This window comes from Epargyreus clarus, unplaced genomic scaffold, assembly GCF_041222505.1.
Source record: "Epargyreus clarus isolate Ecla_fem2 unplaced genomic scaffold, WU_Ecla_fem_2.2 ptg000017l, whole genome shotgun sequence".
In the NCBI taxonomy this organism is placed as follows: domain Eukaryota; kingdom Metazoa; phylum Arthropoda; class Insecta; order Lepidoptera; family Hesperiidae; genus Epargyreus; species Epargyreus clarus.
Window position 1 is genome coordinate 9,135,790 of NW_027332225.1, and position 26,609 is coordinate 9,162,398.

Sequence of the window (26,609 nt, forward strand, 5' to 3'; positions counted from 1 at the left end):
TAATTATTCCGTTATTCTTACCTAAAATTATTATGGAACTCAAGTCTCAATTCCTTTAAGTCAAACTCCCTCAATTATGTAATAGATTATGTCAACAGGTTTAATACGATTTTAATAGAAAATATGTTTATACCTATTGAATTAGGTTTTCCACTAACAAACGGATTGTGTTACGTGATAGTAATAAAAAAAATCGAACTACAACAAATTTCATTTTAAAACTCCCGCCATATAATAACATCGCCATTGCAATCAGCCGTACAGAGCTATGTACTGTCACTGATAGTTGGGCCATTTCACGCATCGTTCTATATTATTTTGTTGAAGAAATTTTCGAAAATGTATATACCTAAAAAATATCTTCGGAAAATAATTCCAAAAGTTTTGTCAAAATTTATTTCAGTGCAATTAATTATCATAAACTAAGCGTCATGATGTGAACGGAACGTTGTCGTAATTAGTATTACTTGTCAAGAGATGGCGTAACAGAGACACTTTTTTACGTTGTAGCATTGCCAATGCACCAATGAAATCGAGAAGAGTGTACTACTTTCATGACGTCATTATTTCCACGTTGGAAGTTGTACTGAAATGTCATGTTTGTGTAGATCATATTTTATTTTGTAAACTAAAGTTTTACCAATGTTATCTGAAAATAAATATTTAGAAATGCGGTGATTAAATTAGTGCAAATGAAAAAATAATATAACTGAAATATTATAGCAGTGCTTTATGATGACGAATTTTTACATGTGGAAAAACCCTAGACAATGACTCTCGTAAATGAAGACATGAATAATATCTTGGAATATCTAACTGGAAATGATCAGGATCTGGACTCTGTGAACTTTAAATCAGTAAAAATGGATAACTTTCAACAAGAGGGCATTACGGTTGGTATCTTTACATTTACAAGGATGTCGCAATCGTGATTGATAACGTATCAACAAGCGAGTTAATAGCTGGCACAATGGCCATCGGGCGAAATAATGATCGTAAATTGTGAAGGGAATGAGCGATATACCTAGCTGACGCGCGGTGAAGCAATGAGTTCGTGACAAGACGAGCGCACCTCGTTCTACGACTTTCATGGGCTTACGCTCCCACTTTTACCGTTACACGGTCATTTCGATTTTGGAACGAACGTGGCTCGCCGCCGGTATCATTCTAATAGGAAATCGTTTCCTTAAAACATTGTTAACGCGTGTTACGCTCGGGACAGGATAATTCTCCGGTAAACTACCGTGCGCGTTATCATTTCGCGAAGCCACGAGCCGGGCGTGAGACGTAAACAATCGGTAGTGCCAGCTAGGCACCATGCGGTCGCTGCCTTTGCCATATGCCAGCTGAATTAAAAATTGTTTGTGCATCATCTCATAACAGGACTGGTTGAAAACAAATCAGTGTGTTGTGAACTTTCTTCTCGTGCTTTGTGATTTACATATTTATCGGAAGTGATTCATCTAAGCTGATGTGTTGATGTTGTAATATCCATGCCAGACAACAATTAGTCAAAATGGATAAGAAGCTAGACCTCTTATCTTTGTTAGAGGTAAATTCAAAGGTCTTTTCTATGAGTATTTTAGTATTGTTAATAGTAATTTATTAATAAAAGTTGCAATCATAGGCATGAAATAAATTTGTTGAATTTTGTAATTACAGTATTAATTTGAAAACACTATTGTTAAAAGACTTCTTAAAAGTAGATCTGTGAAAAATATTTAACTATCCTATGAAGTTTACTTCTTATTAAAATTTTGTAGAAAAATCTAGTGTCTAGTGAAAAATTTAAATTTCTTGGTATATAAATCTGCTTGTTGTTATCAATTGTATTCAATAACAGGAATATATTCAAGATAAATGGATTATTAACTAGGAAGCAGAGATAACCAATACACTTAATATAAAATACTTTAATCTTTTGTTATTATTTTTATCACTATGAAGGTTAGTAATTGGCGTTTGCATCCAATGAATTCGATCATAAATATATTTGTTCCATAATGCAAGTTTAGTGCCTTTCTCTTTATAAAGTAAAAGTCTAGAAATGAAAGTAGCTGTAAATACAAAGTAAAAGGTGCGATCCGCTGAAAATGACTCAGTGTAAAACAATATTCATATTTAGTGAGGATATTATAATCTCAATATAATAAGAATTACATTATAATCATACTGGCACTTAACCAAGTATAGAATACAAAAAAGTATATTCTTTTTACTCTTGTTCTATTTTTTAATCTGCTACAAATTGTCACAATTTCTGTAACAAATTAAATGAAATACAATATTTTATTACAGATACAAATAGTTGTTTAATTTTAGTCACTAACAAATTGATTAATTTTTGTTTTTTTTTTTTTTATATTATAATAATATGACTTATAGATATATTAAATTGAACTACTATCATTAACTATGAACTAGAACATTGTATCATATATCAGTGTATTCAAGCCTTATCAAATGTATGCAAAAACAAGGAATAAATGCTTGATAAAACCTTGTTTTCAGTACTGAGAGCAAAAAACCCAATTAGTAAATGATGTACCATCGTTTGTTATAGTAGTCATTAATTAGTCTCTTAATGAAGTTCTGCAGTTCCTATGGGGAATATGCATCAAAATTATTATTTTTGTATTTTGAATTTTATTTACTTGTATACGTGAATCTTAGTAATTAATTGATTTCTGAATGATGTACCAAAATTAATAATTGAAAATGCTATCACTATGTATGAAACAATGCCTGTTGTAGAGCATGTAATGTGAAATATGGATGTATAAACTATTATTATGTCATAATTATGCGTCCAATGCTGCATATTGAATGTATTATGTAGATAAAAGATTAGATAAAACTTTCAACTCCATATATTCCACTATTAATGTTTTATGTCTAATTTTTTATATTCTTCAATGCTTATTTATATGGGACAAGCTTTTGCCCGCGGTTTCGTTCGCGTTATTAACTAATATTTTCATCTCCTATTTTATCCCCTTGGGGGTAGAATTGATCAAAATCCTTTCTTAGCGGATGCCTACGTCATAACGTCTACCTGCATGCCAAATTTCAGCCCGATCCGTCCAGTGGTTTTGGCTGTGCGTAGATAGATCACTATGTCAGTCAGTCACCTTTGAGTTATATATATTTAGATTCTTATCTAGTTATTTCTTAGCAACACATATACAAAGCATGAAATGATTGTTTTAGATGTGAATTGTCTTTAAATACACTATTAAGTTGAACACTTGCTAGATTTACAGTAACCTTTTAAACAAAAAAGAAATATGTTGTTTAACATTTATATATTGTTACAGACGGATAGCTGGCAGGGGTCCGATGACTTATTGGAAAATATATTTTCTTTGGAGCAAGGGTCATTGAACTTTCTCGATGAATCTATTCCGGATTTCAACCTGTGTCCCGACAATGTGTCACAGAATTCACAGCCAGAAGGAACTAGCAGCTCATGTTCGGACAGTGGATTATCAAGTGACCAGGCAGACTTGTGAGTGTTTAAACTTTAATAGTTATCTAAAATATTTCATTGCATTTTACAATCATGTATATTTGTCATTCAAATCTGGAATTACAACTATGTGAGTTACTGATCATGGTGCATCTATAACCGATTCTAAATAAGACAGTAGTTCTACTTGACATCTAAAAAAATAGTAGAATATATGATTAATTTCAAGTAGGTGTGTCATAAATCTTCACAGACTAGGTTGATGTTAATGTAAGAGTCTAATGTACACATTATTTGAGATATTTATTGTAGATGAATTGTGAACAGTTCTACTAGTAAGTCCTAGTGTAATAACTATTATTTCTGTGACTTATAAAAACTGATTTTACTCCACTACTGTAAAGATGAGAATTATGTGATATACTTATTTTATATGCTATGTTTAAAAATAAGCATATCTTACTCAAAAGAAAATTATTATATGGCTTTTAAAATAATCCCTTGAAAGTGATGCATACACTTGACTAACATTCGTGGGACATTTATTTTTCGGCTTTGAACTATTTGTCATGTTCATCACATCTGACAAAACAGTTATAACAAACACCAATGGTGACTCACTGCTTTATGTGTAATGAATATAAATGCTGACCATACAACCTTTGTCGGTGATACAATGCAATTTGTTCTAAATTCTAATTTGTTAAGTAAGTTTAAATGTTTGTTTATATTGGTATACACTTTAAAAATGCTGCTTAAGACAATAAAATGTGTCTTTAGCAATATTTTTGTGCGCATTTAGATTTGAAGTCAACGTTTTTTAGGTATTTATATGTAAGCTTGGTTTCATCTAGAATCTTTTCATCTCATTTGTGTATGATATAAAATGTGATATATGTCGTGTAATATTTTTTGCAGCAGGGTTTTATCACAATTCCTAGATTTAGACATTATATAAGCACTATTATCAGATAATTATTCCGTGGTGCTAAACTTATCAAAATTACTCCTTAACAAATGATAAGCCAGTGGTACATAAAAGGACTAAACTAGGGTTTTATTCATGAGATGTGAATTAGAGATGATGTGGTTTTTCAAACCTGAGAATTAAATATTATTATGTGTCATCAATGTCTATACCTTGCTTTAACTGTGAAGGAAAATATCATACGGAAAATACATGCATGAGAATTCTATATAAAGGTTTTGTTATATAAAAGGAAAGGTTTTTGCCCTTATTACTACATTCATACTTACACACACTACATTCCTAACTTAAATCATAATGTGATTACAACCACAGCAATACAATACATACAATAATGAGTTGATGATTATGATGATAGCTGAACTAATTATGACAAAGTATAATTTGTATAAGTAGAGTATAGTACAGTAAATAGATATACTATTTAGCACACTCATTTGCTTAAAGTTTTTTTGTCATAACAAAATTCTAGTCTGTTTAAATTTCTTTAAACCTTGTCATTTATAGAATCAAATAATATACAATTACTCCTAAAATATGTTAGTTAATAAATTTATGAACAAAATATCTAAATGTGCTTTCCCGAGATTAATCATGATGATGGCCTTAGATTACATAATGTAACTGTTTTCTACGTTATGTTCGTGTGAGTCAGTGTTAAGGTTTCCTGACCGCGTATTAAGTTGTGATGTGGATTGTGCCACGTATTTCTTTTTGCTTTTCCTTGTGCGAACTTGAATCATGATGCAATTTTAGGTAATATGTATTTTCAAGTAACTTGAGTAAAGCTTAACAAAAGATGTTGACTTTGGTAACAAACTAACTCCTTAACAATTATTGAAATGAATAGAATTGGAAAAGAACTTTATCAAAATAAATAAACCTGTCATTGTTAAACATAATCGAAGTAACAAAATATTATCGAGGATTTATAGAGAACCATTAGTCCAGAGCTTTTATCATCAGCAATTTCTGTAAAAATAATCGATTAGGTATCCGTATTAGTTGCGATTTGAATGAAGGACAAATAAGTAATCTTGCTGTAGCATCTAAGATTATTTTTTATTTTCTGGTCACTTTATTATATTATTTTCCTTTAAAATTTAAAATTCAATTACAAAAGTAACTACTAGTCTGTTTGTCACGGCTCATTTATTGAAATTATTTTTAAGAATTGTAATTTGAAGATTGCTTAAACCCTGAAGAAGGACATGGCAAATACTTTCTCAAAATTGAAATCAATTTTGAAATGGCATTGACATATTGTTTTAAACTCTTTTGTTCTTAAATTATAAATAAAGGAAAGCACCTGTATTATCGTATTGATTGGATTTTAGAAATTAGAAAAAACTCCAGATCCTTATACTGTGTCCACGCGGATAAAGGCGTACAACTCATACATAATGTAAATAATTAATAAAAGTGGCATTTTACGCGGGGTTATCAGATATTCAGGGTCACACCCAGTGATAGTGATATTAAACATGTTATCTGTTTCATGCTTAGTTGCGCATATAGCGTAACTAGTGTACCGACATTCTTCTATTGCCCTTCTTTCACCTTCATACTTATTAACCATTACAAACAACGTAAATTGTACTCAGTTCAGTTTAAATCTGAATAACATTGTTTTATTTATAGTTTATCATTGGAAACGGTTGAGAAAATTCATTAAAATACTTGTGAAAATGATTCACGGTTGGTATTGATAAATGCATTTACGGAACCGTTGCAAAAGGCTGAACCGAAGGCCGACTGCACAAGTGCACTGGACGCAATGTGGTCAATGTGTACCTACAGTTTATACTTTATTCATGTGGATATTGGCTCGGTCAACCCCAGTAGCGCTCGATTTCAAACCGGACGCAGTTATTGAAATTATATAAGGCTATGCTTAAGATCTAAAGTTAGAGTCGTGTGTTCATTTTTGATTGATAACACATATTAGATTAATAATTATTATATGGCATTATTATTTCATAGATAGTCTTATGGTATTAACATCTTTAATGTCTCATACACCTAACTATTCGGAATTATCTACGGATTAGAAATTAATATCACATAAGTAAACGGTGCAAAAGCTGTATTAATTACCGCATTATTGTTCTATCTAACCCGCGTTTTCTTTGGCTACTTCATATATAAAAATTATATCAAAGCTCTATGGTCGATAAAGTTGCGCAATAAAGCTCGTTCTGAATAGAAATAGAAGCAGAAATAGTTGTCGTAGTTTATAAGAAAAATAACATTTATTTTTGGCCAAACATGATATATACGAGGTATATCTTCATAACATCGATGTGACTATCGATTATGGTTTTGAAGTGAAATGGCCCTGGGTCATAGAACTTTAAACTTTTTAAAGGCGTCGATTGAACGAATACTCAGACAAAACATGTTAGACCGGTTTGCTATTTCGATAATACTTTAAAATACGTGTTTTTTAATGGTTTAGTCGGTTCAAAATGTATTCAAAACACACAGTGGCAGAATACCATGTTACATAGAGAATCATGCACAGCACCTTACATGAATCACTGTTAAAGATTTTTATATTATGTACTAGAAGGCTACACGGAATAGAAAGTTTTAGGTGATTAAATTTTATATTATTATTATAGCGAAGAACACACTTTGAATAAGAAATCAATACTATAAAGAAACTAGATGACTGATAAAATAATATATAATTATGTATGTAGTCGAATAAATTGTTTCAAAGTAAACATGACGCAGATCTGTTACGTAATTCATATTTTCTGAAAATTGTGTATTAAATACAATGCTTCGAAATATAAAAGCTATAATAATATAACATCTTATAGTTTTAAAAGTATATATTTTTAAATGTAGATGTAATTAAATTGTTTTCATTAACATACGTTTATCTCGAATGATACCAGATAACAAGTTTAGGCGTAGCACCGATGTCAGATGGAACAAAACGTGTTTAAGGCACGTCCAACAGAATATTATCAGAATTATGGAATATCAAATATTACGGTAACATATAACATCGTTTCATTATGTAATTAAATCTTTAAGCATTAGCAAAATACGTAATATGAAAATGGTTTATAAAATGCATGCTCAAAGTAGCATGCTTCAGACCGGAACGAAGCGGTAAATATATTAAAATCTCGTTGAATGTTGTTTGTGCATACATAATTAACTTAAGAAAGCACACAAGAAAGTTTGGAGATGGTTCTGAATTCATGTGTGGTTTAAAGAAGACGATGACTCAAGCAAGAGGCGTTCCAATTTAGTCATGAATATCGACGCGTCTGCAATATTGCTATGGCCTTCAAACGAGATCATTGTAATTAAATAATTATGTCTAGTATAGTAAGCTTCTACTATATGGTGATAGATACAGTGATGGTCTCATATAATTCAATCACGTCCATTTTTACAATGCTTTTATTAGCTTATCAGGACGTAGGTATGTCTGTATGTAACGGAGTCTTTGAACTCGAATTTTACCCACTTGAAACGGTCCAATTAATTTACAATTTTGAATACCATTAAAGAATCGATAACAGTACACGTTTTTAATAATTTTGTTATTTTCCTCATCAGGATCGTCAGGATTAACGATTTTCCTAGTGCGATTTCAGCGTGGGTTTTAGTTTTAACCTGTAATTACTATTTATAACTACTAGATTTTCTGTGCGTGTGTGTGGACCTGTAGTTTCCGTGTTTTGGTTTATGTGATTTTAGTGTAAAATAGAAATAAAGTCCTTACGAGGTCTTTGGCTTGCCACACCCTTCAGACCTAAATATAGCAACGCTTAAGAAAACTTCAGGTATACCTATCTGTCCACAATGTATTATTTTGCATATTTGAATAGACAGCTAATATTAACTTACGTCTTTTAGTGATTTCGAGCAAGAACTATCGCCATTCCTGATACAAAACTCCTGCGATGAGGAACAACAAATAGCACCAGAGTTGGGGTCCACGAGTCCGGAGACCCAGGACGTCGTAATCCAGGATTCCAACGAGGAGACCAACGGTTCCTTGGACCAAGTTGAGGATGACTTCGATATGGTGAACTTTGAACAACATGTCATGCCGGGCTTCTTCAATAAGTCGTCTACATTCCAAAGTCCTGGTAAGTGTGTATGATAAATAGTTTGTTCAGTTGTTTCGGTTTTGTTTTTAATGTTGAAATATTGACATATCGACGTAACCTTGGATAAAACTTTCATTGTGATATTATGAGTAAATTAATCCACCATTTCAATGACCTATTTTCTGAATATCTTATTTTTTTTGTCTCAATTAATGAGTGTCTCAAGTGTCTCGTATCTTGCTACATTCGCCAAGCTACGCGTTAGAAAATTCTATTTTTTAACATTTTGTAGCTGACAACTCTAGCTCAACATTTCGTTGTTTTCGAAAGTTCCGTTACACTTAGAGCATGTCGGTTGGTGTAAAATGGAACGGCGTCATTATTTATAATGTTGCGTAATATAAGCATTATTTACAAAATGATTCATGGAAATTGATTGTTTATAACACTTGAATACACGTCAGTTCGTCCTCCAAATTATTGGTTATCTAGCATGGGACTCATTATGCTACGTGTGGTAAGGAGTAATGATGAAATTCACAGGCAACTCTTTAATAATATGTTACGCAGATTCCGATAATGTTGCATATTGCATTTTATATTGATAATGCGTATCTGCGTTGAATATTATCAGAGGTATTATTTTTGACTGGTACCATGTAGTATGTAGTAATGTTCCATCCGAGGAGGAGACATGTTTATTCAGAGGCCTTTCAACTTAGTCCTCAGGGGTAGCAAGGCTCTGTGGCCGATCACAGGAACAAATCCAATCTTATCTGGAGTTCTTCACAGATGTTCCTGGGCGATACGGTAGCTACTTACCATCAGTTAGATTGTATTCCGTTTGCTGCTTCAATAATATTAAAAAAACGTAAATATGTGTAGGAAGAAAAGAAAAATAAGAAATAAGAAGTAAAAACCATACTCAAAATAATAAAGGAACAACAGACAAAAACAATACAATGTTCTGTTCTATTTATCTGTTCTGCGAATCACTTTTGAATGATATTTTTTTGTTATTTGCTCGAAATTTGTTTTCGTTTATTGAGACTATTAGAGCTCAGTCGATTACTCCATTTTCAACGTTTACCCGAAATCCTTTATTATGTGTGTAACCGGTTTCATACGTAGTGTATTCGATTACCAACCATGCAGACATTTGAATGATGCAATTTGTACTGAATATGCGTGCTTTAGTATTTGGCCGTGTCTGTACTAGTTTGGCCTACAATACAGAGAATTCTAGTTGTTTTAGAAGATTGCGGTAGCAAACGAGCATGTAGTCTGCCTGATGGTGATTGGTCATTTTTGCTCATGGGTATCTGTAACCAATTCTATATAAGAGAGGAGTCCTATCTTATGCCAAACAGAAATGAACTGTCACTCCTGAAGGCTAAGGTGGTCTATGTTACTTAACCGGCATCCACATGTTCCGTTGGTACCACCCTTGTCAAAGCTTAGGGATATGGGTGAAGAAAACTACTAATTAAACGATGATTTTAGGTAAAGGCAGCAGAAAACGTCGCCTCTCCCACACGCAAGTGCAGGTCGTTCAACCTAAGGTCCAGAAGCCCTCCATTAAATTACAAGCCGGCAATGTCCAAAAACCACAATTAGTTGTTAAGGCGCAACCACATAAACCGTTAAAACTGACCAATATACAGGTTATAAACCCGCAAACTAAAGTCTACTCTAAGCCTGTGGAAACGGTAGCGCCACAGAGGAGAGTTATCCGGGTAGCCCCAATGGCGGGCAATCCCCGGTCAATATTACTACCGGTTACCATCAAGGATATGAAGGATTTGAAATCGATCAAGATTATTAACGCCGCGGATCTCAAGAATGCGTCCAATATCAAAATAGCAGCGGCGAACCTGCTCTCGCAAAGCAAGATGCAAGATCTAAAGATGGAAGCCCGTAACGACTATGAATACGAGTCCAACGAGGCCAATTGTGGTAAGTTAGCAACTCCTCATCATTTATACATTACCATTACCACTGCCATCAGTCCCCACTCCTTGTTGCAAGATTTAGAATGAGAAGACCATATAGTCTGTAATATACCACTACAGGTTATCCTGACGTTGCTAAGTAGATATCACAGCCTCTGAGAATGTTATGAAGTATGTATATTTAAAAAAATATCGCTCGCCAAAAATTAGACTACCTAATTGACAAAAACATGAAATTCAAAAAACATTAGCTTAGTTAAACTTAAGTTAGGCATTTCTACTTGTGCTCAAGAATAGCAAAGCATCCGTGATTAAATATAGGACTTAATATTACTAAATATGGGACTTCAGTCCTATTTTCTGTTTTATCGGTGGGTTCCACATCCACTATACTGGACTTTAAATCTAATCAGGTGGACCTAATAAAAGCCATTGGCCGTTTATTTGTGTCGCCATAATAATTGAAGCCGTTCAATCAGTGCTGCCTATTAGGCTGATTGTTGAATCGTAAGTAATTTGGAGACTTCAGGCATCAACCGGTCGATGACCTAGCTTTTTGTTTGTATACCACCTTTTTTTTTTTAAAGAAAAACTATTCATTGTAAAGTCTAAAGATCCGTTACATGGTAATGTAACGGTACAGTATTTACTCTAAAAATGTTTTTGTACTTTTCATTTCAAAATTATGAGCCAGTATAATTAGTGAGAGACGAGTTAAAGAAGTAAAAATGTTTTAAGATGAAAAAGTTTTAATAGTTTTGGAATAAATTTACATCTCCGTTTTTAAAATAAACGTTATTTATTCAAAGTTTATTTACATAGAATCCTTAATTTCTTATTTTTACTTTATTAGTACCTAAAGGTACCAAATGTTACATTAGTATTGACATTAAAATGTTACACCCCCGCAAATGCCAATAAAATATCAATTGTCATTAAAATAATATATGGTACAAGATAAGTAATCTTTTAAAATAGAAAGCAAGCGCGCAGTCGACATTATATTTAAAGGTTACTGCCGCCCATACATTTTTAGCAATCTTAACTGAAATTTTGTCTTTTCTCGATGATGAATGCTGAAATCACGGATGCTTTGTTAGCTCTGAACAGTAAATTGTAAAAAAGCCAGAATGCAGTGGAAATGTCGCTACTAAGTACATACGGTTGATGCCGTTACCAGATTACTGTCATACGTTGTTCTACCATTTTCAATGCTTTCAGATGATTCAGGCAGCGAGAGGAGCGATGATGATGACTTAGACCAGAAGGACACTCAGTTGAACGATGGTAGGAACGGTTACCCAAGGCTCGTGTTAACCGCTGAGGAGAGAAGACTTCTAGCGAAGGAGGGGATTACCCTCCCCACTAGCTATCCGCTGACCAAGCACGAGGAGAGGGAACTTAAGAGGATCCGACGGAAGATCAGGAATAAGATCTCTGCGCAAGACTCGAGGAAACGCAAGAAGGAGTATGTTGACGGATTAGAAGACAGGTATGTTCAGACGTTCACTCTTTCGTTCACTCACAATAATTGTTACATTGTTTTCTTTTGAAATTAGTTTTATATAATGTAGTGTGTTAGGAAAGTAGATAGATTTCTTACTACGAGTATGTACCGTATTCAATCCCGCCCTATATTTTCGCATGAAAGCTTCGGTGTGACGAATACTACATGATATTGTGTGTACACTTTATAGCCAAAATTTATTGTTAACAAATTTTAAGTTGGTTGGCTTTGCGAGATCAGTACTATCTACAAATATGTTTGCATTATATCAGTAGTAGTTAGCTTATGGTTAGCTGGTATGTAAAAGTTAAAAGAGTGTTGCATACTAACTCTGTTCTTAGGATAACACCTTAACTACCTATGTGGATTCGTGTTTAAGTGGAAAACAAAACAAGTTAAATAGAAGCTTGTAATATCCCAATCTTCTGTATTCATGAGCTAAGATTAAATTTAAACCAGTAGTATAAAAATACCACTTTCTTATTATACATACATTATTAATGCTACTTAGAATTAAAAATATGATAGTGAAAGTTTATAAGCACTTACAATATGAAAGTTGGTTTTAGTATCGCTCAAAGTAATTGATTTATACGAGTTGTTAAGTGTATTTGATATAACAAGATACATCGAATCAAGGAGTAAATTACTTTACAATGAGTAATTGGCGTAATTAGTAGGTTGATGTGACCCTCCTATTACCACTTACAAAATTTTAAAGGGAATCTTTAATATCTTAGTATTAGTAATGGCTCTGTATGGCTGTTATGGCCCCTGAAAATATTGTAAAGACCACTGTTTTCCCCCATAAATTTTACCCCCACGCTAATCACCGTAATAATGCTTTAATATCAAAGATTTCTAGTCATAAACGTACACAGAAAATATATTCGTTTAAATGTTTGACCGAGGATCGAACCCAGAATATTTCGTTACAGACCTGTAAACTGACCGCTATACCAAACCGTCCCACTAAACAGTTACTGTCTAGAAGTAGCTATGAGTCACTTAATAATTGAATTCCAAGGTGAGTTCAGAACCTATGCAAGGCCGCGGTGCTAATATCGATCGCTTTCAGGGTTAAACAGTGCACGGCGGAGAACCAAACGCTCATCAGGCGGATAAAGATACTGCAGTCGCAGAACCAATCTCTGTCAACACAACTGAAGAGATTGCAGGTAATTATTGATATTATACTTCTTTTTGGGTGTTTGGGAACATGACGAGTGTGATTTTTTCAAGACCAAAATATAAAATTTAAAATTGATACCATAAATCGCAAGTTTTGGGAGAAAAGTTTACTAGCAAAATATTTTTTTATTTTTCTATATGTATATTTGTTACGCGTACATAAATACGAACACTGTTTTAATGTAAAGTGTGTTAAAAAATTACAGAGTAAAAATACTATCTGTACGAAATTATTGCACTAGTATAAGTACTTTTGTATCATAATGTAAGTTTATGATTATATGCTTGCAGAATTTTCATAAAAATAATTGAGAAGTTCAAGACACGTTTATCTATTGACATACTTTTTAAATTGTGGGTATTATGTTGTCGATGGTCATATGCCAAGTAATGAACGGAATCTAAAATATTACATTTATTTACCATAAACACAGAGAAGAAAATATTACATCATCATCAAGAACAAGCAAATTCAGAAATTTTCAGAAATTAATAATTTGTCATCATTGTCACGAATAATTAGCAAATAAATATTTTATTAGTTTTATCGGCAGGGGTGGAGAAATATCTCATTAAAATACGAATAGTTTGTTCCTTTCCTGCAAGTGAAGGTTACCTTCAAACAAAACAATATGCCCGAGGCAAATACAAAAAAAAAGATGTAAAATAAAGCAGCATACTCTACAAAGTAATATATTTTGCACATTATAAAAGGGTTTTCAACGTGAGAACCTTAAGCTTTGCAAACCAACATGCCCTCTTTATCCTTCAAATCAGTGAAACTGGCGAGTAGTCCTTGCATCTCATTGTCATCAGGAATCCGCTTGCCGAACAAATACATCCTAAGAATATCTTCCTGTTCATAGTGTAACATAAAGTCTTCGTTCACTTTCATGAATACAGTCCTGGATTTGTTGATTGGCGTACATTTGCATGTATCTTGAAGTGCTTGGGCAGCCTCGTCTGAATTCTGAACGATGTCAACCAGCACACCGTAACCGATGTACAATGTATCTTGCTTCACAAACGCCAAATTTGGCGATTGTCTGCTGCAGTCACATTTAAAGGGCTCGCTTCCATAGTATTCCATTTTTGAATAAGTCGCCTCTGTGCAATTCTCGATTCTTTGCCTCGTTTTTGGCCATATATATAACAATTTGTACTTGCCGTAAAATGTTTCCACAGCATTGTTATCTTCGATGCCACCTTTGCACCAAACTGATGATATTAATATACTCAACACTATTAATTTTAACATTTTTACGCAGTATTACTGTACTTGTTCTGATGAAGACGTAAATATAGTAATTAACCCTGCTACCCTATTTGTTACATTATATATCGATTTTTATCTAATTTTGTTTAATTTTCCTTATCGTAGGTCAAAAGTCACACTAAATTGTCTGTTATATTGTAACTAAAGCAGACTTGTTTATCCTGAAATACAATGTACGGGCACAAATAGAAGCAAATACTATCGTCTAAATCATACTTTTTATACGAATAATAATACTCATTTTATTAGTATACTGAGTTAGTGCGCGGGTTTTTGCAATTTGAACAGAAATCCTAAAAGAGTCATATCCTTAAGTATTATATAATTGCCTATTTATACACAGTTTACTGAGAATTTTAGTCAATTTCATGAACGGTTATACATCATCCCTGAAGTGCTTTTATTTTTTGTACTTTTCGTAAATAATAGGAAACAAAAGACTTAAAGATATGTTATAATTTTTGTAATTAAATTGTTTTACAATACATTCGAATATGAAACTAACTGAGGCATAATTATACCAAATGATAAGAAAATTTCTGTTGCTGATTACGTAATCTTATCTTTAAAAGAGACAAATGTTACTGATGTTTGTTACAGTTAATAGTGTTTATATAAATCTTGTTATTGGTGACTGATATTACTTCTGTATACGACATAATGCCTTAGCTAAGTTTAATGTAATCATATTATATATCTTCTTAAGATCCGGAATATATCTCGAAAAGTATCTTACAACATCATAAAATACTTTTTGGTTGTAATCAATTAGTTGATCGATTGCCGATTGTTTTATTACAGGTAGCTGTAACTTTTTTTCATAACAGCGGATATTATTGGTCTGCGAATAATGTTTAATGTTTTGTGAATATTTATATTGCAATGGGTAAGTATTCGGGGTGTAGGTTTTTCACAGCATATTACTATGGTCCTGTATTCGTGCGTGGTCGATCATATCCTCGTTATCGTTCGGCGATTTATTCGGCGGATTGTTCGCGAGTATCAAAACGTTGCATAAAGGTGTGCCACATGATGTAAATGGCGTGTTTTCCCCCCAGAACGTGTTGACGGGCGTGACGTCCCCCCAGAGCGGCAAGGGCACGCAGCCGGCGACGTGTCTGCTGGTGCTGCTGCTGTCGGTGGCGCTCGTGGCGCTGCCCTCCGTGCGCGACGAGCTGCGGCCGCGCGCGCGCTCGCCCCCCGCGCCCGCGCCGCACCCCTCGCCCGCCGTCACCCGCGCGCTGCTCTCCGCCACCAACAGTGAGTACCGTGACGTCACCGCGCGCTCGCCCCCCGCGCCCGCGCCGCACCCCTCGCCCGCCGTCACCCGCGCGCTGCTCTCCGCCACCAACAGTGAGTACCGTGACGTCACCGCGCGCTGCTCGGGTGGAGTGACGTCTCCGAGCAGGCAAAACGTCCGTCCTGCTCTATGGTTGGACACCGGCTAGTGTTGCCAACTCCAAAAAATTCGAGTCGCCAAGCTTACCATCAAAAGTCGGTAAAACTGATTCTTCCACTAAAACAGTTTCTTTCTTTCTTTCTGAACGTGGATTTAGAAATATAATAACGGACTAAAACAGAAGAAAACAAAAAATCTTGAACTTGATGAAAAAATTATGTGCACGAAGTACTCAATAAAAAAATAAAGGTCGTGTCTTAACAGCGGAAAAAGACTCATCGGCAAACAGTAATATGTCGTAGCAAAGGTCATCTGCACATTACCTAACAAAAAAAACTATTTTTAAATTTGAATAGTCGATGACGATAAAACAGTAAAAAAGAAAATAGAGCAATTTTTGCAAATGCGTACAGGGCCAACATATTTACAAAAATGATAATCCTATCTATAATTTAATTGTAAATACTAAATAATATAAAATACACATTATATAATACGAAAAACTAATTTTAGAATGGTGAATTTTAAGTGTAAAGGGGGATTAAAACAGAACATTGAAAAATCTATGAATGATAATAATACTTGTCACATGAAACGACCGAATATCTTACTTGTCAATATTCAACAATCTAATAGAAAGTATTTGGAAAGACAAATCTGAAAGTTAATATTTCTCCAAGATCGAATTTCCACTAACAACACACCAAGTATGAAGTTTCCTCAATAGCGTGTGTATTCATTTCAGCTACAAATAGTTGCATTCGGTTGTTTGTAATACCATTGTCACAAAAAACGACCCAAAAATAACAGCGGAGAACGTCATACTCATTTACTTACGTTAGAACGGTCGTCACGCTTGCCTGGTTGCAACAAAATTCACAATACCTACGTATTTGGGAGAAAAACAATGCGTATTTTATCACTTAAAGATTTCGTGACGTTAGATAGCTTTACGGATCAACTTTTCTACTTCCTAAAAATATATATAAGATGCTTATATTAACATAACTTAAAGGTAACAATGTACTCGCAGAATGACATAAGACTTTCTATAAGATTGAAGTAACAAGCGAGCGTTTAGTAGCCTGATGTTTATTGCGACCCATCGAAATCTGTAACCCTCTCCGTATAAAACAGGAGTGCATTGCCTCTCCTTGAGGGCTAAGAATCTTAGATGTTCACCTCATGTGCAATGCAGGCCAGCCCGGTGCCCAGCATCCACATACTTTTGCCTAAACGCAGGAACTCAGGATGAGAAATAATAAAGCGATCAGAAATAATAAGTCAACCCTCTAGCCTTGTCCGGATTAATGTAAACTGCCTATATTCGTATAGATACTAGATGTATGTATTGTTTATTTTACACTATGAAACTATTCTGTATTTTTCAACGAATTTTCCATTTACTGTTTTTACATACTTTGTTACACTTTTTCTATTATTAGCTTTGTACAATGCACAAAGCAATTTGGTAACTATCGAGGAAATGTTCAGCTGAAATTTAAAATAAAACACATTTTTTGTATGCAAAATATTGAAAATACGTTTACGTACAGACCTTACGAAACAAATAAAAATGGATCAACGTTACAAGAAGCGTTGAACCGGTTTAGGCGAAACTTTCGAAATTCATGTAACAAAAGTGCAACTTATGTAACCGGTATGATCGGAAACCGGTGCAAGCCCGACTTGCACAAATGAAAGTTAATTGTTCATTCGACTATGACTTGTTTGTCAATCAAATGATTCTAAACGTGATAAAATATTAAGCTTATCTGGCGTTTATGATTTGCATATTGCATCACATCCTAGTCATTGAAGGATGTGTTCGAATTGAGTTCTTTGTAAAGACTTATCTTGTTCAAAATGTCTATGAGCGGTAGTAGTAGTAGCTATTAAACATCAGATAAATTTGCTATACAATTGCAGGTTGCAATTAATGATACGAAATACAAAAAAGCTACATTTTCAACGTGTTCTTTAATTGGTGTATGCAAACAGTAAAGTTTCTATAAATGTTAGTTATTCTTCAACACCTTATTAATATGTCGTTTAATTTTATTTGCAGAAGTGGCTCTCGACGAAACGGTAATAGATGATGGTGAATTCAATATGGATGAACTGATCACGTTCAACCGCCCACATTCCGACCATGATTATCAGGTGGTTAAGAATCTGGACACCAGCAAGGTTCTATCTGGAGGGTACATCGATCTACCAATCGATGAGGACTGGCCACCCAATCTCAAGAAACGTATGAAAAAAACGGAATTCGACTACGAGGACGGAAAGGATTACTTGGCACCTATCATTAGAAATGAGAACTATGAAAACATATATTCAACGGATTCGAAAATTGAAGACAATGATATAAAGTTGATCAACGATGGTGGGTGGACCAAAACGTTATTGGCGACCGGGCGGAAACTGGGCGAACTTCTCGATGCATTCCCTCCCATACCCGTCAAGAATGAAGACATTCTGGTCGAAGAGGTCTCGGACTACGACATCAGGAACATCAGTGAGGTGAAGAGTTTCGTCGTGACAAACGCGATCAACGAATACTAAATTTCCTATTATTACTACACTTCATAGTCTATTTTTCTTTCCTATTCAATTCTTGTTACTTATTTCTTTTATTAGATTTTATTTTAATATGATTTTACACAGATGAATATTTTATTATCGTGTTCAATGAAATTATTCCCTACTCTAGTTGGTAAGAGTATTTGTGAGTTTTGTGATTCACTGTTTCACCTTTGTAGATGAGTGGGTTATGTTAATCTCGAACAATGCAAGATTAATTTGATAATTATGTGAGATGTTTGATGAAGAGGGCTGATTATCTTCAGGTTTAGAGAAAACCAGTTTATTTTGTAAAAAAAACGTGTGCATTTTATTTAACCAATGATTTTCGGCAGCGTTGAGATTTGCATACTTTTGTATGGGATTGACATAAAATTTAAATTAAGAAAAAATACGACATAATAACTTTGTTTATATTTTTTAGAAAATATTTCTAATAAAGACTGAAGTGACAGCCCTACTTATCATTTGTAGGTTAAGTATTATTTTGTTAATAGGTAGGTCAAATAATGTTTCCAGAAAATTGAGTATTTATTTGAAAGGGCAAAATTAATATATGATTGAAAATTCGTTATGGAATATATTTTAAATTTTAGATATAGATTATTCATTTTATAGTAGTATAAAATAAAATAAGCATTTTAGTTAAAAGATGGTGCAATTACATGTAAGTACTGATCTTCATCGTAAACTAGGATTTGTTTAAGTAATTTTAGATATAGGCCCTAATTTTTATTCCTTCACATACTTTGGATTGTTTCAAATTGGGCTTGTTGGATATGAAATTTGAATGTTATTTGGAATAAATTGTGAGAGTAAAGTTGTCTTTTAATAAACTAAATTTCCTTATGTTGTTATAAACTTTATTTCATAGACTAAAGTACGAGGGTACGTTTTTAAGTTCGCGGAATGAGGGACAAGGAGCGAAAATAAAATGTCAAAATTATTTTTCTTTTTCTACATATTCTCCTGCAAGACGAATGCATTTTTCAGATCTTTGTATTAACTTATTTAAACCCTCATAAAAAAATGTTTTGTCCTTGTCGGAAAAATACGAGGAAATTGCGTCCTTTACTTCTTCGTCTGTAGAAAATTTCTTTCCACGAAGCTCTTTTTTTATTTTTGGAAAGAGATAATAATCGCTGGGAGCCAGGTCTGGACTATAGGGTGGGTGATTTAAAATATCAAAGCCCACCTTATGCAGGGCAGCCAGTGCAATACGGCTCTTGTGTACGGGCGCATTGTCGTGCAACAGCAGGACACCTCTGGATAATTTTCCTCGTCTTTTTTCTTTGATGGCTTCTTTTAACCGCTCCAAGATTGTTGCGTAATATTCTCCGGTTATAGAGACACTTTTATCTTTGTAATCTATTAACAAAATTCCTTCTGCATCCCAAAAGACTGTCGCCATGAGTTTGCCGGACGATTATGACACCTTAAACTTTTTAGGAGGTGCTGTACCCTTTTTATGCCACTGCATGGAGTCTTGTTTAGACTCAGGTTCATAATGGTGAACCCAAGTTTCATCTCCAGTAACAATTCGATTCAGTACAATATCCTTATCTTCTCCACAGAGGTTCAAAAACGCACGGGAACATTCAACGCGCTGTTGTTTCTGAGGCGGCGTGAGCATTCTCGGCACCCACCGCGCGCTGACCTTAGTCATGCCAAGATGGTCATGCAGAATTTTAAAAATGGTTGTATCCGATACTCCAACCATTTCTGCAAGCTGTTTCTTCTTTAGCCGAGCATCTTCCAGTACTAATTTTTCGACTTCCGCTATCGTTTCCGGAATGGTCACCTCAACAGACCGTCCTGGTCGTGGGTCGTCTTCAAGTGAATCCCTGCCTTGCTTAAAAAGGTTGTTCCACTTGTAAACCATCGTTTTTCCAGGGCAAGAGTCCCCGTAAGCCGATGACATCTCTTCCATTATGATTTGCACAGACTTTCCTTGCTTGGTAAGGAACTTTATAACGGCGCGATGCTTGATTTTCTCCATACTTCCAATTTTCTTCCGGATTGAGTTGTTTAATTGTCGATAGTTTTAAAACTAATGATGCAATTGTGATAAAACTTTATATTTATACTATTTATGAGTCACTTAACACGTACCGCCCTTAACGAGCCCGCTATCCCCCCTCCAACCCTGCCATTCCGCGGACTTAAAAACGCACCCTCGTACATAAGCAGACTATAAACTGGCCATACATCTGGTAGTTTGTTTGTGGTCAATGTTTTCTATTAATATTAAAACAGAGTTTGGGCTGCACGAGGGATCAAAATAGGGCAAAAAAAAATTATTAGCTTTTGAAATCATGAAAAATACGTAATATTATAATCAGCGGAAGTATCATAATTACTACAGAAAGTTAAATATTGTGTAGAAAAATATAGTCGTTTGACACGCCATGTCGGCTGTCTGCGGTTATAAATGGGCATACTATGAACAGATTGAACAGTGATAATTCAGATAGAAATAATGTTTTGGGGGTTCACCACAGATTAGTAAAGATTACTCACTCCTAACAAGAAAATGAACCCAGTTTTGACAATTGAAATTGAAATGTAGTTTTTAGAGCATTTACGAATTATATACCTATTATTCTATTATACCTATATTTCTCGGCACATTTTCTTCGATTTCGTGTAGATTTGCACCACTTAACTGCACATGTCGGCATTGTTACGCGTAAATTACACCATGACAATCGGAGACGCAATGGGAAAACAGTCAGCCATTTTACGTATGTGTCTGCCATTTGTGGCTTGCTTCAATTAAAAGGTGGTGAGATGTCTTTAATAATGTATGATGTTCATAGAGTGAGTTCTACATAAATAACTGATAGACAAAATCAATAATACAATGAATAAAACGAATATCTTATAATAAGCTTTATTTAATTATGAGTTAACAAATATTTTCGTATTTTTGAAAACAGGTTGTGACCTTAACTGAATACAAGTCAAATTGCGTACGCAAATTTTACATGTTACAAAAAATAAACACTGAGAACTGTTTCTATTATAATGAATATTTATTTTTATACTTAACGATAAGAATTCAATTCAGTTTCAAAAGCATCATGTATTATAATACATAAAGTTAATAACTATAGTTCAAAAACTCCTCGTGCGTCCATAAGCCGACTGACTGAACATTACTTACTTAGTAAGCGAAATTTCCAAATTATAATTTAACTACACAGTACAGTACGAGTACGACTTGTGGTCCTTCCTCGCACCGGTCTACATTAGGTGCAGCCTTCACAATAAATACTCTCCAAACATTCACATCAGCAATTTTAGTCGAAGTATGAAACAATAAAAAGGTGCTTTTATAATGTTGACTGTGATACGATGAAGCTAGCTCGACTCCACTCCTTATACAATACTCTCGTTACATCCCAACGCACAGACCTCAACCGTACGTATCGTGTTCAGAGATCACACAATTTGACTTTAAAATTTCAATATCCAATCTAATTTGATTATTCTATCTAGCAAATAGAAAGTAACAATTAGGTACAACTATGGTATTAATCATGACTTAACGCTTAGTACATTCGATTATACTGCAATGATTGTACAATAAGTATTAATGATCTATTCAACGAGAGAATACTTTCGATTTGTTTACAATAATTTATCAAAAACTCATTCGGATCTCATAAAAGATTTCCAGTTTATACATCGATGATATCCGCATTTTCTATAATCTTTCTAAAAATATGAAAACGACACAACAAGATGTTTTATTTAAAAACACTCTTAAACTCACATAGCCAAAACCAATAAGTCCTAATGCGGGGAATACAATTTTGTGATGACTACATATCCGTGACTAATTCAAAATACCTTACAAAAATGCCAACGCGTTTCGCAACGCCCCAGCGTCATTGCCTCACACTCGCACGGACGCATCGCGACACATCGCATCGGTCGACCCAAACCTACATTCGTGATGTACGGTTCTTAGTCGCATTCTAGTGTATTCCGGTTAAAATCACATCTAGAAATCTTACTCCTATACAAATCACGTCTCGAACTTCGTCGCCGTCCAAGCAAAAATATACAAATGTGTTTTTCCTAAGCTGTACAAATTTATACACTACGCAGCCGCGGCGTAACGTGACATGCTCCTCGTTTTTGGACATTCAATACTTATAAATAATGTTTCGCATTGCTGCCACTTAGACGCATGCAATTAGCAACCATCAAAAGAATGACATAAGGGCAAACCACTCTGTTACACTTTCTCGGTCTGCTCATTCTTCAGTAAAATATAAATTCTGATGTCATGAATATCTCACATAACACTAATTAGAAGAGTGGGCATGATAGAAAAACAATATAAAAGTATTTCAACTCACTAGACCACAGTTATGACCATAAATTATTATAATGAATTGTGTTGATGATGATGATATATTTTATAAGTAATTTGATTTGAAATAAACCGGATTGAGCGGTTCACTCTTAATGAGAGATGAATATTAAAGTATCATTTTTCATAATATTTTTGAGAAGAATAAACAGACCTAGACTACGTAACAGTAGGGAAAGGCCCTATAATTAAAAAAAATCGAACACTTTGGAATGTCACGCTCAAGAGCCAGGAGGCCGCGGCAATCTTAAAATCGACGGCGATCGTTATTCTATTTTAAAAATGATATATTACCGTCGTACGTACATCACTAACGATTACGAAATAAAACCGATTACGATACAAATTGACATGAGCATCGGACCACGCTCTTTGTACACGAGGTGAAATGTTTCGATCAGTCTTGGGGAGTGGCCCGGCCGCGTTAGGACTGACGGGAACTCCGATTGAAACAAAATATAATTTTAAACTATTGTAATGAATCACTATATAAATTATTGCACGTTAAATATATAACAATCAAGTCGTATTGCTATCGATAAACCACAATCATGCTCGGACCGACATCGTCGCTATCACTGATACATGTACTGGATATTATCTCGTTATTTTTCAGATATCTCATTACGGAATCGCCAGTTACTACATGCATATTCATTTTATTCACTAAAACTATAATTATATAGGCATAAATAAAGTTAGGAAGATGTGGCATCACTATAGGAACGGAGCCAATGTAAATAATTTTACCATAGTGGTTTCTCGCACGATCGAACTTAGGTATAGACAATGACTAAATAAAATTATATCTAGAATATGAATAATATAGCCGGCGCGTGGAACGTTGCGCGCAGATACGAAACCAATAAACGGTTTTGAAACGTTACAAGCTACCGTGTATTTATTTGACTGACAGCCAACGGAATTAAGTATCCACATTAAGTGATCATATCACAGTTTGACAAAACAATTTGCAGCGTACCACATACTCGAAATTGTCACATATCACAACCAGCACGAACAAGAAAACAGTTTCCACGCGTGCAACGTTCCGCGCGCCGTCGAGTAGCCACGAAGTTCAACACACATAAACTTAGTATAGTCACGATATTCTCTATGTTATGGTAATTCATTACTTACGTAACAAAATCATATAATTACACTGCACTCACAGAAACTAAGAATTCACAGAGAACTTAAAAAAATATTCACCGCATCACTAATAAACGGGACAAAGCGATATACAACTACTCAGTAAGTATTCATATAACTACGGGTGTCTATGATTATAATGTAATGATCTAATACGCTAATTTTCAGTTTTGTTCGAGCTATGAGTTGGAATGGACACAATCGATGCGAGTGACGGCACGTATGCATTTCCATGAGGTAAACTTAATCTCGTGTCCCTGATGAGACAATAAATATAATAGAGGGTCGGTGAAAATGAAACGTAATTCACTACGGACGGGAACACAAACATGAAATCTGCCAACCGCACCTCGCCCACGTCTAACTGATATTTCTTGTTATTAGGTTTTCACGCGAATTGACACCACGACATGCTGTTACTTATGTATTAGTGTCAACGTTAAATCGACTACAAACGATTCACACTCAATTTATTGATTAATTTGTTGAGTCACCACATCTCTTCGAATTGCCACAGTACCCACTTCTAACGTTCAATGGCGCCCTCAACAAAGTGATCAACAGATATAATCTGCGTCGTAAGTAGGCGGTTAAACGAACTTTGATTCTATACCAATATTTACTTAGTACGAGTCAACTTTTGTAAATCTTCAATGTTATAACCCAAGTTTCAGTTGATTAAGTAATAATATTAAATGCACGTCCGTTGACGATTACTATTGTTCGTGATTATCAATAGTAATAACAACGGTATGAAGCAAACCGTTTGTCAAGTTTCCGATTTCGCTACAGTATTACCGAGAATTTGACGTCGAGGATCGTTCGCCAATAACTTTTTGAGCAACATTTTAATAAATTCAAACATGTACTCGTATAACTAACTTATTAGTAGCACACCTCGATAAAATGTTTAATATACAACTGTAGTATATATATTTTCTATTAGTTTGAACATTAAGTTTTTATGATCTGATACAAAAATAAACTTTGCAACGAAACATATCCTTGCTGTTTCTACACTCAATTCCAGATTGCGATAATAAGTAAACATTGAAAGTAATATCCACAAAACATGTTTTAAATAAACTCTATAACATTTATTAAAGCCAGAATGTCATGTGATTGTATTGGGGAAGCCGTACATACGAATAGGCACAAATAGCCAAAGTAAATAATATAATTACGAAGCTCCCTCCCTGAGCAATATTGTACATTGTATGTTACATTTGTAATACAATTTGAAAATTTGTACAAACAATGTCAGCGCAATTGAAACATTTTGAATCGAATAAAAATTAAATAAATGTCATAACATTTCATAATTTGATATCACGTTAAAAGAAACATTTTGAAAAGCATAAATAAATTTGCAATTTTTACTAATGATTTTTGAATAATACTTGTGATAAAACAATATTCTCCAGTAAATTTAAAGAAATAATATTCATTTTTGTATTGTCTCGTCACGACTCGTAATCGCTGTAAGTATAACACAATACTAAATATAAATAAGTTTGTTTGTAAGACGTACATTGTTTAAATAAGGTTATTTGGAAGCATTTCTATTTTATTTATATACTGTATATAAAGCATAATATTGTTGTTATTTTTGCTATAAGTAAGTTTAACTCTGTATACATTTTTCAATCACTTACATGACCCGTGTATATAATTCGGGTTTATATTGCTCCGTTTCATCCAATTTGAATTTATTGACATCATTTCATATAATTGCAAGGATATTCACTATGTACCGCTTGTAATATCTTTGTTTAGTATTAAAGTATTTTTGTATTTTTGCATTGTAGCAATATGTAATGCATTCGTACTATTAACAAATTTGAAGTCACGAAAAAATTATTTACTAAAGTTTTTCGTATAAATTGCTGCCAATGCGTAAAGGCAAAGTAAGACTACCCCCGCGTGTCAGTGGTTCAGGGTTCGAATCCCGGGCATGCAGACAACTTAATTAATACATTTATCGGTTACGAAGTGTTAGTATTTTTTTTGTCACTGTGTTTTGAATTCTATGTGAATTTACGAAGGTTGAAGATATTGTTTTGAAATATTTTTCTTATCATTTGTAGGTATAATGCATGTGTTAGTATACCATATTATTTTGCTAATACTTGACAGCATTTCGTAGCATTTCTCCCCGAATTAAATATCAAATACTGATAAATTATGAAATACGAGCGTTTCGATCTACAATAAAATAAATACGAATGCATTACACAATACTTAAATATTTAGCAGCCTGACACGACCAATAGCGAAAAATAATACTTAAAACACCGACATCGACCATCCAATCGACTGACAACAACAATATTGCCGTTACTGACCAATGTTTCACGCACACGGTCAATACACGCAAACATCAACATATTGCCGCAATCGGATCGGTCGAGCGGCGTAACCTACAATACATAACCACAGTCAGTATTATCATAATAGCAATATTTGATTGAAACTCGGTTCATGTGGAATAGCACGTGTGAAATAAACAGTGGGCCAGTGTGGGCCAGCGAGCCGCTCGGCACTCGTCACTTGCCCGCGCGCGCTGCACACTTCTTCTTTTTGCGCTTGAAGAAGCAACAGCATCTGGAATAGACGGATTGCCTAC

The 26,609-nt window shown here is 34.2% G+C and overlaps 2 protein-coding genes across 17 annotated transcripts in view; one reads left to right on the forward strand and one right to left on the reverse strand.

Annotated features, from left to right (window-relative positions):
* The first annotated feature begins 545 nt into the window (after positions 1 to 545).
* Positions 546 to 19,267, forward strand: LOC140748883 (uncharacterized). Of its 4 annotated transcripts, none has more exons than XM_073081757.1 (8): positions 546 to 893; positions 3,318 to 3,508; positions 8,340 to 8,575; positions 10,040 to 10,492; positions 11,710 to 11,980; positions 13,074 to 13,173; positions 15,521 to 15,815; positions 17,930 to 19,267. In XM_073081757.1, the coding sequence occupies exons 1-8, from the start codon at positions 771 to 773 to the stop codon at positions 18,427 to 18,429; spliced, it is 2,169 nt and encodes a 722-aa protein (XP_072937858.1). In that variant the 5' UTR covers positions 546 to 770; the 3' UTR covers positions 18,430 to 19,267. The 4 variants fall into 4 exon arrangements, with proteins under 4 accessions (XP_072937858.1, XP_072937860.1, XP_072937859.1 ...); XM_073081759.1 differs by having other exon boundaries at positions 15,521 to 15,722; XM_073081758.1 differs by lacking the exon at positions 546 to 893 and adding an exon at positions 919 to 1,552.
* A 2,057-nt stretch (positions 19,268 to 21,324) lies between these two features.
* Positions 21,325 to 26,609, reverse strand: part of gish (casein kinase I gish) — a 53,121-nt gene continuing 47,836 nt past the window's right edge. For 7 of the 13 annotated variants that reach the window (XM_073081787.1, XM_073081784.1, XM_073081782.1 and 4 more), the window contains one exon: positions 21,325 to 26,605. In XM_073081787.1, the coding sequence (XP_072937888.1) occupies positions 26,530 to 26,605 (76 nt within the window). In that variant the 3' untranslated portion in view covers positions 21,325 to 26,529. The remainder of the gene's footprint in view (positions 26,606 to 26,609) is intronic. The other 6 variants (XM_073081786.1, XM_073081785.1, XM_073081783.1 and 3 more) reach the window with 1 other exon arrangement.